At 38.3% G+C, this 15743-nt stretch overlaps 1 protein-coding gene across 1 annotated transcript in view; it reads right to left on the bottom strand.

The window, feature by feature from the left end:
• Window positions 1-15743, bottom strand: part of BBX (BBX high mobility group box domain containing) — a 124935-nt gene that overhangs the window by 57890 nt on the left and 51302 nt on the right. Inside the window, exon 7 of the mRNA XM_007946567.2 lies at window positions 9086-9166. Coding sequence (XP_007944758.1) covers window positions 9086-9166 — 81 coding nt within the window. The remainder of the gene's footprint in view (window positions 1-9085; window positions 9167-15743) is intronic.

A 15743-nucleotide genomic window follows, 5' to 3' on the forward strand; every position in this document is an offset into this window, starting at 1 on the left:
AACTAAGAATGTAGATCTCTCCATCCAAGTCTCTCCCTCTGTTACCACCATACTTCAATTCTTTTTGCCTGTTCAAATGAATGCAGACATAGTAAAAAACACATGCTTAAAATACTTCTTGCTTCTCACCAAAGTGAAGCTATTTCTTACAAGCAATTCCCTTATCTTTGGCCGAGAGGGCCTTCTTCTTCATTCCTCCTCCCACTCCAGCCCTCAGGGACAGAGTTGGGAAGGGTGAGTGGTTAGTTCTTGGCCTTTCCTTCACAAGGCCTAAAGCTTCTGCAATTAAAGGTAAGAGGGGGAATGGTGGAGGTAAATGGTGCTTGTGGTTATGTCTTCCTTTTTTCATTTGCTGCTGCTAAAACTCTGCCTAAGATTGAATGACCTTAGAGGAGTCCAAGGGCATACGTGGTATTCAGAATATTTAACACATAAAGGTACCAATTAGTCAGAAGGGACAGGTCTCAGGGCTAGGACAGGACCGTACAGGCCTCTGGCTCTGCCTTTCCATTGTTGGAAAGAGATCAGAGTTGCCTAGGGATGCTGGCAGAGGAGCTGCAAGTGCATTCAGGGAGTCTGGGTCACAGGCTTTTTATTAATGGTAAAAAAAAAAAATTGATATTCTAGTATCAAGAAAGCTATACAGGCACTAGCCGATTATCACCCCTGTGTGTAGAAGCTGTTCAGAGGGCCCAGCATTAAGGTCCTTGATGTGAGAAACTGTTCCAAGTCTACCCTCTGGCAGGTCCTCCCAATCCCAGCTCCCTGGCCTGTCTCACGGCCTCTTGCTCCTAGATACTCTTGACTGATCAAGCTGAACTACTTTCTACTTGTCCACTGGAGACTCTTGGGAAATTCATTCAACCTTACAATGATTAAACTGAAGAGTCCAGAGTGGTCCAAGTCTCTCCCTCCCTGCTGCTAACTTCCTCCAATTCTCTTTTTCCCTGGTCAAGATTGTTCAAGATACAGCAATGAATCTATGACTAAAACACTTCTTGCTTATTGCCAAAAAACTAGAAGACATTTACATGCACCCCTCCAAATCTTTTGTTGTCTTGCAACTGCCTTCACTTAGCTTTACAGAGGCGGGAGTGAAGAATGAAAAACATTTCCCTTTTCCTCCAGAGGACCGAGAGAAAAGCCTGCAGAGACTATGATATGCCCCCACCCAAGCTGCTGACTTGGGGATGGTGGTGGAGGGAAAAGGAAGAACCCTTGGAGTGATGGATGGGCCACCTTTGGATCAACCCAACCCATTGCTATTGAGTCAATTCAGACTCAGAGCGACCCTATAGGACAGAGTGGAACTGCCCCATAGGGTTTCTATGGATGTAAATGCTTATGGAAGAAGATTGCCTCACTGTTCTCCCATGGAGCAACTGATAGGTTGAACCAGTGAACTTTTGGTTAGCAGCTGAATGCTTTAATCACTGCACCACCAGAGTTCCTTACCATTAGATGAGGCCTCCTCTTAATAAATGTCAAGAAAGGGTTTGGCCCAAAGTGGAGGTGGTTTCCCAGTGGATCTCCATTTGGAATGTGTGAGTTTAAATGTCTCTTCAATTCCTACATAACAGCAGCAATTATAAGCAACAGGAAAAATCCTCTCAATATTCCTACTACATTCATTTATTTAAAGAGGTACCAGAAATAACTAAATATTATATTTTGCTAAAGAAAAGTAAACATGAAATACAAATGGAATTAAGGAGGCATATTTCTAGTGTGGTTATTTGGAGATGTTGATTAATCCATTGTGCACATATTTATATTTAATTAGAAACTGGGAGGTTTCAGGATGTTATTCTAAAACATGCTTTACTAGAATTATGGAGTCGAATTTATGCAGTGAAAAAATAATCTAAGATTTTCTTGGTAAATTATTTTTTAGCGACCCTATTTCATCAAAAGCATATATTTTTACTTGGATACTAAAGAAACTAAGTCTGAGAAAAAGCTGATTTGCTATAATTGAAATAGGCTTATTTCAGTCATTTTACCCCTTTAAATTATGATACTAACATTCAAACATCTGTTACACCATAGCATCTGTTTCATATTTGGGATGTATCCCTACAAATTAGAAGAGTGTTCTTTTTAATGAGCTCTGATTTAGTAGGGAATCCTTTTTTTTCTTTTTTTTTAAGACAGTTATTCCAAAGAAAAAAATGAAAAGACAAATTCATCTCTACAGCATAAAGTACCTCAGATGTTCATGTTTTCTAATACAAAGATTTAATAAAGCCATATTATATACTGAAAAATTGTTTTGCAAATTAGCAGTGTTTAGAATTAAAAAACATATATGTTTATATGTATGTGTACATATACATATACATACACATTATGTATCCCTCAAGATAATTATCCACCATTCGTCTGTGAGTTTGTCGTACCGTGGTCGCTTGCATGTTGCTATGAGGCTGGAGGCTATGCCACTGGTATTTAAAATACCAGCAGGATTACTCATGATGGACAGGTTTCAGTAGAGGTTCCAGACTAAGACAGACTTGGCAGAAGGAAGTGGCCATCCACTTCTCAAAGAATTGGCCAGTGGAAAACGTTATGAATAGCAGTGAAAAACTGTCTGATGTATTACTGGAAAACTTAATGAATAGACCTGAAATGCTGTCTGATATAGTGGTGGAAGATGAGCCCCTCAGGTAGGAAGGCACTCAAAATATGACTATGGAAGATTTCCCTCCTCAAAGTAGAGCCAACTTTTATGATGTGGGTGGAGTAAAGCTTTCGGGACCTCCATTTGCTGATGTGGCATGACTCAACTAAGAATAAACAGCTGCAAATATCCATTAATAATCAGAACATGGAATGTACAAAGTATGCATACAGGAAAATCTGAAGTTGTCAAAAATGAAATGGAACGCATAAAGATTGATATCCTAGGCATCAGTGAGCTGAAATGGACTGGTTTTGGCCATTTTGAATCAAACAACCATATGATCTAAAATGCCAGGAATGATAAATTGAAGAGGAATGGTGTGGTATTCATTGTCACAAAGAACATTTCAAGATTTATCCTGAAGTACAACACTGTCAGTGACAGGATAATATCCATACATCTACAAGAAAGACCATTTAATACTACTATTATTCAAATCTATACACCAACCACCAAAGCCAAAGTTGAGGAAACTGAGTATTTTTACCAACTTCTGCGTCTTAAATTGACCAAACATGTAATTAAGATGTGTTGATTATCACTGGTGATTGGAATGCAAAAGGTGGATAAAAAGAAGAATAGCCGGCAACTGCAAAATATAGCCTTGGTAATAGAAGTAACACTGGAGATCATATGATATAATTCTGCAAGACCAATGACTTATTCATTGCAAATACCTTTCCTCAACAACATAAATGGCAGCTAAAAACATGGACTTTGCCAGATACAGTACACAGGAATCAGATCGACTACATCTGTGGAAAGAGGCAATGGAGAAGCTCAGTATCTTCAGCCAAAATAAGGTCATGAGCTGATTGCAGAACAGACTATCAGCTGCTCATATGCAAATTCAATATGAAGTTGAAGACAACTGAAACAAGTCCACAAGAGCCAAAATAGGACCTTGATTATATCCCTTCTGAATTTAGAGACAATCTATCTCTGAACACCAGTGACCGAAAACCAGAGGAATTGTGGGATGACATCAAGAAAGCAAAAGGTCATTAAAAAGACAGCAAAAGAAGAAAAGACAAAAATGTATGACAGAAGAAACTCTGAAACTTGCCCTTGAATGGAGAGTAGCTAAAGCAAATGGAAGAAATGACAGGATAAAAGAGCTGAACAGAAGATTTCAAAGAATAGCTCAAGAAGATAAAGTCAATAATTATAATGAAATGTGCACAGACCTGGAGTTAGAAAACCAAAAGGGAAGAACATGCTCAGCATTTCTTAAGCTGAAAGAACTGAGGAAAAAATTTAAGCCTTGAGTTGCAATACTGAAAGATTCTATGGGCAAAATATTGAATGATGCAAGAAACATCAAAAGAAGATGGAAAGAATGCGCAGAGTCACTGTACCAAAAAGAATTGGTCGATGTTCATCCATTTCAGAAGGTGGTATACGTTCAAGAACCGTGGTATTGAAGGAAGAAGTTGAAGCTGCACTAAAGGAATTGGCAAAGATCAAGACTCCAGGAATTGATAAAATACCCACTGAGATGTTTCAACAAAGGAAGCCCCCTGGAGGCATTCCATTGGCTATGCCAAGAGATTTAGAAGACAGCTTCCTAGCCAACTGACTGAAGAGATCCATATCTGTACCCATTCCAAAGAAAGGTGATCCCACAGAATGTGGAAATTATTGAACAATATCATTAATATTACATGTAAGTAAAATTTTACTGAAGATAATTCAAAAATGGTTACAGCAGTATTTTGATAGAGAGCTTCAAGAAATGCAAGCTGGATTCAGAAGAAGACCTGGAACAAGGAATATCATTACTGATGTCTGATGGATCTTAGCTGAAAGCAAATGCAAGAAAGATGTTTAATTATGTTTTATTGACTATGCAAAAGCATTTGGCTGTGTGGATCATAACAAATTATGGGTAACATTAAGAAGAATGGGAATTCCAGAACACTTGACTGTACTCATGAGGAACCTGTACATAGAACAGGAAGCTCGTTCAAACAGAACAAGGGGATACTGAATGGTTCAAAATCAAGAAGGGAGTGCGTCAAGGTTGTATCCTTTCACCTATTCAAACTGTATGCTGAGGAAATAATCCGAGAAGCTGGACGATATGAAGAGGAATGTGGTATCAGGATCGGAGGAAGACTCATTAAAAACCTGTGATATGCAGATGACACAACTTTGCTTGCTGAAAAGAGGATGACTTGAAGCACTTACTGATGAAAAGACTACATAGTATTAAAGTCTGTAGTATGGATTACATCTCAACATAAAGAAAACAAAACTCCTCACAACTGGGCAAATAAGAAGCATCATGATAAATGGAGAGAAGACTGAAGTTGTCAACGATTTCCCATTACTTGGTTCCACAGTCAACACCAATGGAAGCAGCAACTGAGACATCGGAAGACGTATTGTATTGGGAAAATCTGCTGCAAAAGATCTTAAAGAGCAAAGATGTCTCTACGAAGACTAAGGTTTGCCTAACCCATGCTATGGTGTTTTCAATCTGTTCACATGCATGTGAAAGCTGGACAATGAATAAGGAAGACCAAAGAAGAGTTGATGCTTTTGAGTTGTAGTGTTGGTGAAGAAGACTGGAAGTAGCATGGACTGCTAAAAGAACTAACAATTCTGTCCTGGAAGAAGTGGAGCTGAAATGTTCCTTGGAAGCAAGAATGGCCAGACTTCATTTAACCTTTGGTCATATTGTCAGAAAGGACCATTGCCTGGAGAAGGATATCATGCTTGGTAAAGTGGAGGGTCAACAAAAAAGGGGAAGACCCTCAACAAGATGGATTGACACAGTGGGTGCAACAACGGGCTCAGGAATAGCAAGTATTGTGAGGCTGGCACAGGACCGAGCAGTGTTTGGTTCTGTTGCACAGAAGGTTGCTATGAGTGGGAGCCCACCCGACAGCACCTAACAACAACAACAAGATAATTATATAACCAAGAAAAAGTAGTGAGTTATATAGTCATATTATTTGAGTAAAATAATGACATCTTTCAAAACAAATTGTCTTGACAATCTATACAGTCTTAAAAATACGAGAAAAGATGACATTATGCTGAGTGAAAGAACATTATGCTGAGTGAAAAAGTCAATCACAGAAGGACAAATATTGTATGAGCCCATTACTGTAAAAAGACAAAGAAGGGTTTGCTTAAGGAAAGGAACTCACTTTTTAAGTTACTGAGGTGGGGAGGGAATAATTTCTGGCTAGTTGGGGGCCACATGCTGAGGTGAATAAGGGGGGGAGGTATGGAAAGAGTCTGTGACCACCATGATAACATTAGGAAAAGGGAGGACACTGAATTGTGCACATAAGATATAGATGACAGAAGCTAATACCAGTATATCCACAATACTGCATTACCATTGACACGAAACACCAGACTACAGAGCAACACATAAACATCTGAGAAGATCAGACGGGGTCAATGAACAGGATTATACTCTAGACCAAGGATAAATGCAGCTGAGGCTAATCTTGCACAGAAAGCAGTGATACAAAATACCCACAATCCTTACAGAAACAACAGAAAACAGACATAGAGCAATCCCTCACAGACAGCCAGACACTGTGCAAGAGAGATCCAGTGGGTCTATCATCTCAGGTCCATAGTACTGAGGGACACCAGACTCAACTGGTACAACAAAATACATGAAAGTCTTGTTCCACAACCTACATTGGTGAGTAGCAACTGGGGCCTTAAAAGTTTTCAAGTGCCCATCTAAGATGCAGGTAATCGTCTCCTATCGTCTGCAGCAAAGAAAAGTGCAAAAAATCAGGGGCATTTGGAAGCAATCAGCCCTAGGACATGATGGAGTTTGAGACCAGAATAACTAGAGGTGCTTGCCTGGCCACCAAAGCCAACCACTTGGGAAAGGATGAAACTGGACATCCTGGATAGAGTGGGAGGAAAAACATTCAATAAAATCCAAAAACACAATGACCAGAATTACTAGTCAGATGGAGTCTGGTAGGACTCCCAATACTATGGCCCTGGAATATGCTTTGGGCCTGGAATAAAACTCACTCCCATGGTTTGGCTCTCAGCCCAACAGTAAATAAGATGTACATGCAGACCACTCAACCCAGGGTGACGCACCCACATATTCTATGAAGATGCATCTCCTGAATCAACCAACCATGGGGCACCAGAGGGGCAACATTCACATGGAGGAAATGCAGGACACACAGGAGGGCATCACTAGGGGGGTGGGTTATTGGGAAGAGAGGGGAGGAGAGTGGTTTAAGGTTGAGGATGGTAATTAAAAAAAAAAAAAAAAGATACTAGAAAAATACAAGACCTTTTAGTCTCTTTGGTTACTAAGACTTGTTTAAAATCCTTACAACTCTCTCCAATGTACTCTATTTGCCAGATCTTTACTGTTTCAGTTGTATCTGAATTAGTACTATTCCAGTGATTTACCCACTTCCTTTGAGAAGTGTTCCCTGCTGTCTTTATTGGTTTTTCTTAAGAATTTCCAGTAATTGGAAGCTCTTTATTTAGGTATGAAGAACCATTTCAACTTGATCATAAGACAACAAATGGGCCAAGCTTGCTCCACTGTTCATGTATTTTTTTACTCCTAATTATTTTTTATTAATAGATTTTACTTTTCACTTTTTAGAGCACAAAAAATTGAACAGAAAGTCTCTAAATATTCCCACTTCTCCCCAACCCAGTTACCCTCATTATTTACATTTTGTACCTGTGTGGTACATTTATTACCACTGGTGAACCAATATTGATACATTAACTGAAGTCCACAGTTTACATTCGAGTTCACTCTGTGTTGTACTATCCTACTGGTTTTGACAAATACAGTTCATGTACTCACCATTACTGTATTACACAGACTAATTCCACTGCCCAACAAATGCCCTGAACTCTACCCCCACAACCGTCCTCTTCATCCCTCCTCTCCTCTAACCCATCACCAGCAGAATCCCTGAGAGTACTATTCTTTTTACTCCCTCTAAACTTTTGTCCTTTCCAGAATAAAATATAGTTGGAATCAAAAGCATATGTGAGACTAGCTTTTTTAATTTAGCAAATATATTTAAAGTTCCTCCATGTGCTTTCTTAGCTTGACAGCTCATTTATTTGTATCACTGAATAATATTTTATTGCATAGATGTACCACAGTTTATCCATTTACCTATTAAAGAACATTTTGGTTGCTCCCAATTTTTGGCAATTATGAACAACACTGCTACAAATAACAGCACATTTTTATGTGGACATACATTTTTTGCTCATTTGATGAATACCTAGGAAAGTGATAGCTAGATGGTAGAAGACAATGTTTAACTTTGTACAAAACTGCCAGACTATATGCCAAAGGGACTGTATTATTTTGCATTCCTACTAGCAATGATAAAGAGTTCCTTTTGCTCCATATCCTTGCCAGTATTTGGTGTCATCAGTGTTTTGGAATTCAGCCATTCGAATAGGTGTGAAGTGGTATATCATATTTAAAAAAATTTTATGATACAAACTACCATAATATTTAGTAAATGATCAGTCTAGGAATAAGGGTCAATGAACTACAAAGAATTTGTTAAATGACCTTATCACAAAAAACTCAGAGGAAACTCATCAGAAGGAAGTTAGAGAAATGAAGGAAAAGAAAGAAAAAAGTTTAGTATAAGAGATCTGCTCATCTACTCTGTACCTCCTAATTTGTCTCATCAAAAGAGAAAATTGCTACTGTAGTGTCCTGGTGCTAAAGACATTTATTCACATGTTTCTCTGAGGCAGACTGATCACAGCTTGGCAGAGAAAGCCATTGCTTTTGCCCACCCTAGCAACAACCACTTCTGGCATTCTCCTCCTCAACCTACCCCCTCCCCATCAAGTGAAAGCTCTCTGTTCCTCACGGGATTTATGAAAAAGCACATTTTCTACTGTAAGAAAAGGAATAGTTAGTAGCATTTTATAGCAATGTCACAACAAATGTATAACTGATAGATGTTATAAAAAGAGATTTTAGAACATGTCATATGAGTTCTTCACTAAAAAACAAAAATTAAACCCCAACCACCTGATTTAAAAATAGTGCCTTCTATGGATGTAGAGATGCTATAAGTGAAACCAAGTAGGGGAAAATTAAAGTCTATTCTTCTGTCTTCACAGGCTGGATTTATTTAGCCAACCTGAGAGAGACAAAAGTTTACCTCATTTTTAGAGACTATTTGTGAAAAACATTTTGCAGTTCCTTTGAGTAAACTTTTTCAATGTTTAATGACTTTTAGTTATTTTCCTAAATTATAGATTAACTCTCTCATTGTTGAAAACGTCATGTAAGACACCTTTCATAGGTAAGATGGTGCAGGGTAAGGAACACTGTTATAAATATGTATTTTGTGATTTTATTCCCTTAGATTTTATTTCAATATATTCTTAGAAATTTACCTCTGCCAGCTGGAAGAGTGCAGACTTTCCACAGCGTTTTACAGGCTCAGCACCACCCAACTGTGAAGTGTTTGAAGAAATCTGTATCGAAAACAATTGACATAAGGAATATTAATTGTGATATCAGATCCCTGTTTCCCATTTATAGATGTTCAGAAACTCCTTTGTTTATAGAAATGTCAGTGTTCACAAATAACAAATAACTTCAACTCTATGTACCATGTTTGGAACAATCATTGTGAGAACCATTTTTAGAAATAACCTCAAAACAACAACAACACAAAAATCAAATTTGGTTTTGGGGGATTACACATTTTAAATTTAACATTATAACCTTTAAACCAGATATGCACTTCCATGTGTATTTAAGTATCAACTCATCAACTGGCCAAATTTAAAAGACAGAGAGTTATTTTATATTTATCATAGCAATTATTATTTTGTAAGGAATATATTTGGGATTTCTTTGAAAAGACAGTGGCAAGTCAGTCAAAAAATATTTCTTTGTGAATCCTACACACACACACCACACACATATGCTGGGCCATATGACAGGCACTGGGAAGCTATGAGTTTTATATAAGAAATTGACCATGATACAAAGGAGAATATGCTCCAAAGCACAGGCAAAGACTGACAATCAAGATTAGAAATCTAAATATGTGATGCATTTAAGGACCAATGGTGTAGTAGAATACAGATGTTCAAAGAGTGGATTTATACAGATACAAAATAAAATGAAAACTAAATAAAAAGAAGTATTTGACTTACATCAAACTGACCTATGATGGAATCACTAGAACAGAACCCTGTTGTAAGTTGGGGACGTAAGTTGTACCTACCACTACACTGACTGCATAATATTCTGACAAATTTGGCTTATAACCAACTAGGCACTGATAAAACTGAACAATACCACCCTTTCCATTTTTATATGAAAACTTCATTTTTAATTTTATGCTGAACTCAATAAAGCTCTGAGAGAAACATAGGAATCCTTCACAAAGGATCTTTAAAAAGTATTCCTCTCCTCGGAGATGTACTGTCATCATCAGAGCAGCCAGCTATGACCTATGCTTTTTTACATTCTTCATGATTCTGAATTCTCCTTTCTTGGTTTAAGACAGAGCTTGTGGTTGGATCGTTACAGATGGATCCAAACCCCACAGGGGATTCTCTGGAGTTGTTACCTTAAGGAGTAACTGGTTGCTGGCTGTAGGAAGCTCTCCTCGAGTTATCTGCTGAATAAGAGGCCTTTGTGGAACCATTAAAGAGCTACCCGGACCATTAAGAAGGTTCTTGTTTAATAAGATCAGCAAGACTCTTTCCTCATAAGTGCTGTCAGTTTTAACAGAATTGTGTCCTATTCACCTCACTCGTTTACTTTTTTTTTACAAGAAAAACTTACAGGGCTCATTCTTTCAAAGCCTGAAATATTTTCCTCTAGTTGAATTTTCACCAACAAATGCCACTTCTACCTTTTCTATACAACTTGAATTCGATTACTCACCTTATCTCTAGACTAAGAGAAAATAAACATTAATATTGGTGACACTCAGCAATGGAAGGGAATGAAGTACTGAACATAATGCCAGCACCTTGAACCAAGGCTGTATAACAGAGAAGTACATGGCCTTTGGTAATAGACAGACATGACTTCAGTATTTTTTGCTGTATGGACTTAAGCACATAATTAAGACTCTGAACATCATTTACCTCATCTTCAAAATAGAAATAGAATACCTGCCTTGTGTTACTGTTGCAAAGATTGGATTTGATGTTTGTGAAGGGTTGAACACAGTGCGGAGCCCCCATTATGCTCTTAATAAATGAGTCTTAGTTATAATGATTTATCATTATTAACACTAATAAACATAAACTCTTTCAGTATATTTCCAAAATTGAGTTACATACAGAAATCAAATGGAATTAAAAACAGCAGTCTGAGGACCATAATTATTAAACGTATTTATTTTCAGAATATTAATTTTGTCACATAATAAAGCTATACCTTCTAGAGATACTGAAGGACAAGCTGGGTAACCCCTGCATAGCCCATCTACTGTGTTTCTCTGGTTCTTCCACTAGCTCCCTCTGCTGTCGCTCGGTTGCTGTAAGTTTGTGCTCATTGATGTTGTGTTTGCTTGCCCATTATCACATATCCTGTGCCTAAAGTGGTGCGTGGCACACCAAGAGGCTCAAAGAAGAACTACTGTCTACATGGATGCATGGTGTACTGTCAGTTAATGCACAACAATCTGAGTAGGGGCTTGAGAATGATTCCTGACCTCTCAAAAAAAAAAAAAGGAACTGCCCATGCTTAGTAAGAACACATTTTCTTATTGTGTCTGGGAAGATTTTTACCTATTTCTTTGCATAGAGCAATACTGTAAGGACTCAAAGTTGCTGGAAGCCTGATTTCTAAAGGGAAATATGGGGAGAAGGCTCAACATAGTTTAGTACTGAAACATTTCAGAAATACCTAGCGATAAAATGTCCAGGAAGTGACTTAGTGGCTATATATGCTTTCTACAAATGCCTCTTGGCTTAAAAAAATTTTTTTTTTGGAGGGAGGTGTAGTAATGAAAAACTGGAACTATGTTAATTCCATGGCTTGATCCTAACGTTGATTCTCTGCAGTATGTGACATTGCTGATCTTTCTTTTCAGAAACTTCCCAGAGCTTCCTTTACCAAAGAATCCTTACTTTCCGCTTACCTTTCTGGCCACTCCTGTCATTCTCTTTGTGGCTCTTCTTTCTATGCTGTTGTTGTTAGGTACTGCCTGGTCAATTCTGACTTATGGCCACCCCACATGATACAGTAGAACTGCACCAAAGAATATTCTAGGCTGTAATTCTTATAGAGCAGATCCCCAGGTCTTTCTGTCTTGATGGGTTTGAATCTTCAACCTTTCACTTAACAGCCCAGAGCTTAATTAACTACTGCACCACCAGAACTCCTCCTTCTTTCTATAGTGATCCCTTTTATGTTGTTTTTCCTTAGAGTTTTGCCTTAGGCTTCTCTTTTCATGTTATACATTTTCTCACAGAGCTCTGGTGGCATAGTGCCTAAGGCATGTGACTGCTAACCAGAAGGCTGGGCGTTCAAACACACCCGGCATTCCTGGGAAAGAAGACTGTACAATCTACTTCCTTAGAAATACTGCCTTGGAAACCTAAGCAGGGGTCGCTATGAGTCAGGAACCACTCGATGGCAGCGAGTTTTTTTGGTCACCTCGTCTACTCTGATTGCTTCAATTAAAAACATACCTTGTATAATGCTGATTTATTATATTTGCCACTACCACCCCGCAATTTTTTTCCTATTTAAGAGACACATACATCCATTCGAGTAAGAACAATGCAATTAACATTTTCAATAGCTAGTCAGCTAGTGGAGGGAAGGGTGTTACACAACACTCCTGGCCAGGGGGCACTAGTGGGCCATACTGCATAGTATATTTGAAGCTGTCTCCCCTCCCCCCCCAAATGGGAGGGTGCTTGCCAATCTGTTAACTCCACTGCACTCTCTCTCTTTTGGCTATTATGTAATGTTCTGATAAACAGTATACATTCATTAGGTTAAAAAAAGGTGGGTGTAATAGTACTTGAAGTATAGCAAAAAGTGCTAAGAAAAATTATCACTCTGGATTTTAACCTGCTAATTTTATGGCTGCCTGAGGTGGCTGAGTGCACCAAGGAAACAGATGGTAAAGATTAGAAGCCAATTAGGTAATGGTGGAAGTCTTTTGCAATTATGAAGGGTATCATAAACATTGTAGCCTGGGAGGAAACGGCCGATAATTTAATGAATAAATGAATCAAATAACAAACGAATAAAATGAATCAAATAACAAACGAATAATATGAGGATGACTAGCCTTCCTTACTTTAAAAGAAATATTAATGTTTCCAATAAAATACACAGTATTTTAACTGATTAGCTGCAGTGTGAGTATATGGCGTTTTTTATAGAGTATAATATTCCCTAACACACTGAGCACTCCATCATGAAAATGAATGCTTTAAATCTGCAACCACTATGCATATTCGATTGTGACAATACCTTAAATTTGGTGAGATTGTGGTTGTATTTACATCAGCAAGTAAAATCTTACTAAGGAAAGTTTTAATGCCCAAATCTATTTGTCTAAATCATTCAGATTAGCTCTGTCTTCAAAATAAATATGTAATTTTGCTATGCAAAGATAAACCCTAGGCTTATAGGTCACATGGCAGAGAGAACTGTAGACTGGTCATGGCTTTCAGCCCTGTTAAATAATGGAAGACAACAGCTGCCTTCTGTATTTGTCGTTAGTCTTCAGTAAACTAAAATGCAAGTGAATGGTGTGCCACTCTACCTATAAACAAGAGAAGATGCAGATAGGAAATTCACTCTTATGAACTTAATGGATCCAGAGCCTGGATAAACAGTGATGGTTCTTCAGATGGGCCAAATATTATCAGATGCATTTTGACTGGCAAAATGGAATGGGAGATGGGGTGCAATGGGTAGAAAACAGTTACCACACTCTATATTTTCTTTCTTCATCTTGTAAAACAGATTTATTTTTCTCCCTTTAAATTTAAACATTTGTGAGAAAACTACAAACAAAATTTACTTTAGTTTCATGACTCTATATAGGTTAACTTCAATGGGCTTTAAAACTGTCAAATTTATTTAAGAAAGAAAAAATCTTCCTTCTCAACTTGTAAGCAGAGACTTAGGACTCAACACACACACACACACACACACACACACACACAAACAATTTCAGCTTAAAGAAGTAATCAAGGCTCATTGTTTTTTGAAAAGCATTATTTCCAGGATAAGTATATTGCATGACAAATGACTTATTTCTAAGAGATCCCCTATCAAATTTTTTTCTAGAGTTACGTAAGTTTGTAAATGAAATTAGCAGGGATGGTCTCTAAGAATTTTGTATGCCCTATCTTAAAAGTGGTATTACAAAATTAAACACTTTCAAAGGTAAAGTGTTTCCCATATTTACTTTCTCTAAGTGTGCATAATAGGGCCAGGGACCCCACGGAAAAGGAATTGGGGTAAAAAGTGGTCCGCTGGATAATTTTTATTATAGCTGCATCCCCTCCTGTCTTTACCCTTCTCCCATGAGGTCCTAGAAATATTATGGTGTGCCTTAACAATAATGATTTAAAAATTTGTGGTCATCTCCTGTGGCTTCCATCCAAACAAAAGACAGGCATATGAGCTGAACATTTACATTAGGAAGATACACTCCTTGGAGAGATCAATCATGGGAGAATAGAAGGGCTGTGTATGCACAGGGAGACAGCTTGGAGTACAGGAGTGCATGTGAGGGAAGGACACAGGGAAGAGGTAACTATGGGGAGGAAGTGGGAAGAGAGCTGTTGCATTGTGGGAAATTGTAGTCAGTGTTGTGAGACAAAGTATATGTGAACTGCTTAATGAAAAATGAATTTGCTCTGTAAACTTTATCACCCAAATCACAATAAAAATAATAAAAAAATCTGCTCATAAATCATAAACTATAGAGCAACGGTTCTCAAAAGTGTGGCTCCCTAACAGGATGCTTGTTAGAAATGAAAATTCTCAGGCTTCAACCAGACTTAATGGATTAGAATCTGGGGATGGAGCCCAGCAATCTGTGTTTGAACAAGCCCTCAGGAGACTCTGATGCATTTTAAAGCTTGAGAACCTAGGATTTCAAGAGTTTCTGTGTTTATTCAACAGTGATGGATATTTATGGAATAATTAAAAGGGCTTAAGAAATATGATAATTAATAATTTTAGCCAATTCTATGCCTGTTCTATTTCTACTGCCTGTGTAACACAGTTAATGTGCTTGGCTGCTAGCCAAAAGCTTAGAGGTTCAAGTCCAACTTGAGGAGCCTGAGAAGAAAGGCCTGACAATCTACTTCCAAAAAAAATCAGCCACTGAAAACAGTACTCTGACACATATGGGGTTGCCATGAGTTGCAATCAATTGAATGGTCTGAGCATGTAATTAAATAAGGAGCTCTAGTGGCATAGTGCCTAAGGCATCTGACTGCTAACCAGAAGGTTAGGAGTTCAAACCCACCAGTCCCTTCTCGGAAGGAAGATTGGGGAATCTTCTTGCATAAAGATTTATAGCCTTGGAAACCCAAGGAGGGGTCGTTAGGGGTTGAATTGACTCGATGGCAATGAATTTTTTTTTTTTCTCTTTTGGTTTTATACTGAGCAGTAAGAACTAATTTAAGAGAAGTGTGGGGTCTCAGTCTCCATAAGCTAAGGACAGTGCTGTTCTAACACCAGACTAAACACTCATGGCTGCCCCAGGGCTTTGGGAACTTCTAGTGAATCTGAAGAAGGAACCCTGGTAGTAAAATGGTTAAATGTTTGCCTGCTAACCTAAAAGTCGATGGTTCAAACCCATCCAGCAGCTCCACAGGGGAAAGGCCTGGAGATCAGCTTCTGTAAAGACTGTTGTTGTTATTATGTGCCATTGAGTTGGACCTGACTCATAGCGACCCCTCCTTGGGTTTCTGAGGTGGTATCACTATGGAAGTAGACTGCCCAATCTTCCTTCCGAGGAGTGGCTGGTGGGTTTGAACTGCCAGCCTTCTGGTTAGCAGTCAGATGCCTTAGGCACTACGCTACCAGAGAAAACCCTAT

This window comes from Orycteropus afer, unplaced genomic scaffold, assembly GCF_000298275.1.
Source record: "Orycteropus afer afer isolate SDZICR_OR568_19922 unplaced genomic scaffold, OryAfe1.0 scaffold00166, whole genome shotgun sequence".
Classification (NCBI taxonomy): domain Eukaryota; kingdom Metazoa; phylum Chordata; class Mammalia; order Tubulidentata; family Orycteropodidae; genus Orycteropus; species Orycteropus afer.